The sequence below is a fragment of the Lampetra fluviatilis genome, unplaced genomic scaffold, assembly GCF_964198595.1.
Source record: "Lampetra fluviatilis unplaced genomic scaffold, kcLamFluv1.1 SCAFFOLD_687, whole genome shotgun sequence".
Taxonomy (NCBI): domain Eukaryota; kingdom Metazoa; phylum Chordata; class Hyperoartia; order Petromyzontiformes; family Petromyzontidae; genus Lampetra; species Lampetra fluviatilis.
The window spans coordinates 17,501-20,000 of NW_027621451.1; the positions used below are offsets into that span (position 1 = coordinate 17,501).

General features: G+C 64.4%; 1 protein-coding gene across 1 annotated transcript in view; it reads left to right on the forward strand.

The window, feature by feature from the left end:
• Window positions 1–2,500, forward strand: part of LOC144955271 (relaxin receptor 1-like) — a gene marked incomplete at its 5' end in the record, with an annotated part of 25,991 nt that overhangs the window by 14,510 nt on the left and 8,981 nt on the right. The window contains one exon of the mRNA XM_078885549.1: window positions 1,077–1,305. Coding sequence (XP_078741675.1) covers window positions 1,077–1,305 — 229 coding nt within the window. The remainder of the gene's footprint in view (window positions 1–1,076; window positions 1,306–2,500) is intronic.

A 2,500-nucleotide genomic window follows, 5' to 3' on the forward strand; every position in this document is an offset into this window, starting at 1 on the left:
CACTCACCCACTCACCCACTCACTCACCCACTCACATCATTCACTCACCCACTCACCACCCACTCACCCACTCACTCACCCACTCACTCACCCACCCACTTACCCACTCTCTCACCCACCCACTTACCCACTCACTTATCTACTCACTCACTCACCCACTCACCCACTCACTCACCCACTCACTCACCCACTCACCCACTCACTCACCCACTCACCCACTCACTCACCCACTCACTCACCCAGAGAGTGGGAGTCAATCGATAGAAAAAGTGAGTGAATCCATAAGCACTCCGTGTCTCTCTCTCCCCACCCTCCCCACCACCCACCCACCTTCCCCACACCCACCCACACCACCACCCACCCACCCCCCCTCTCACACGACCCCACCAACCCTCCCCACCACCCACCCACCCTCCCCACCACCCACCTACCCACCTCCCCCATCACCTACCCACCCACCCACACCACCACCCACCCACCCCCCCTCCCCACCACCAACCCACCCTCCCCACCATCCACCACCTACCCACCCACCCACCGACCCTCCCAACCCACCCACCCTCCCACCACCACCCACCCACTGACCCTCCCCACCACCACCCACCACCCACACCACCCTCCCCACCCACCACCCACCCTCCCCACCACCCACCTACCCACCCTCCCCATCACCTACCCACCCACCCACCCCACCCACCCTGCCCACCACCCACCCACCCTCCCCCACCACCCTCCCCACCGACCCTCCCCACCACCCACCCACCACCCTCCCCACCCCACCACCCTCCCCACCCCACCACCCACCCTCCCCATCCACCCTCCCCCACCCACCACCACCACCCACCCTACTCAACCCCCACCCTCCCCACCACCCTACCCACCCTCCCACTCACCCACCCACTCACCCACCCATCCACTCATTCACCCACTCTCTCACTCACCCACTCACCCACCCACCCACCCTCCCACCCACCCACCCACTAATTCACCCACTCTCTCACTCACCCACTCACTCACCCTCCCTCCCCACCACCACCACCCACCCTCCCCACCCCACCCACCCACCAACCCGGCAGCTACTTCTCCACTTCCACCACTGCGCACACGCCCCACTGGTGAGAAGTTGCCGCCCTTCGTCAGACGGCGTCTCCTCGCTGCTTCATCTCCTGGCGCCCGCTCCGCTCCGCGCTCTCGTCTGGCTCGTGGCGCTCGCCACGTGCGCGGGGAACGTGGCCGTGGCGTGCGCACGCACCTGCGTGCCCGCTGAGAACCCCGCACACGCCTTGAGCATCAAGAGCCTGTGCTGTGAGTGGTGTGGGTGGGTGGGTTGGTGAATGAGTGGGGTGAGTGAGTGGGGTGGATGAGTGAGTGAGTGGTGTGAGTGGGTGAGTGAGTGGGTGGGTGAGTGAGTGGGTGGGTGAGCGAGTGAATGAGTGGGTGAGTGAGTGAGTGGGTGAGTGAGTGGGGTGGGTGGGGTGGGTGGGTGGGTGGCGCACGCACCTGCGTGCCCGCTGAGAACCCCGCACACGCCCTGAGCATCAAGAGCCTGTGCTGTGAGTGGTGTGGGTGGGTGGGTGAATGAGTGGGTGAGTGAGTGGGTGGATGAGTGAGTGAGTGGGTGAGGTGAGTGGGTGAGTGAGTGAGTGGGTGAGTGAGTGAGTGTGGGTGGGTGGGTGAGTGAACGGGTGGGTGAGTGGGTGGGTGAGTGGTTGAGTGGGTGAGTGAGTGAGTGGGTGGTGAGTGGGTGGGTGGGTGAGTGAGTGAGTGAGTGAGTGGGTGAGTGAGTGGGTGGGTGGGTGGGTGAGTGAGTTAGTGGGTGGGTGGGTTGGTGGGTGGATGAGTGAGTGAATGAGGTGGATGGGTGGGTGAGTGGGTGAATGAGTGGGTGGGTGAGTGAGTGGGTGGGTGGGTGAGTGGTTGAGTGGGTGGGTGAGTGGTTGAGTGGGTGGGTGGGTGGGTGAGTGGGTGAGTGAATGAGTGGATGGGTGGGTGAGTGAGTGGGTTGAGTGAGTGAGTGGATGAGTGAGTGGGTGGGTGGTGGGTGGGTGGGTGGGGTGTGGGTGGGGGTCGGTGGGTTGGTGGGTGGGTGGTTGGCGCACGAACCTGCGTGCCCGCTGAGAACCCCGCTCACCTTGAGCATCAAGAGCCTGTGCTGTGAGTTGGTGGGGTGGGTGGTGGGTTGGTTGGTGAGTGGGGTGGGTTGGTGGGTGGGTGAGTGGGTAGGTGAGTGGGTGGGTGGGTGAGTGGGTGAGTGAGTGGGTGGGTGAGTGGGTGGGTGAGTTAGTGGGTGGGTGAGTGAGTGGTTGAGTGGGTGGGTGAGTGAGTGGGTGGGTGAGTGATGTGAGTGAGTTAGTGGGTGGGTGAGTGGGTGAGTGGGTGGGTTGGTGGGTGGGTGGGTGTGGGTGGGTGGGGTGTGGTTGGGTGGGTGGGTGGGGTGGGGGTGGGGTGGTTGGTGTGGGTGGGGTGGGGTGGTTGGTGTGGGTGGGTGGGTGGGGTGTGG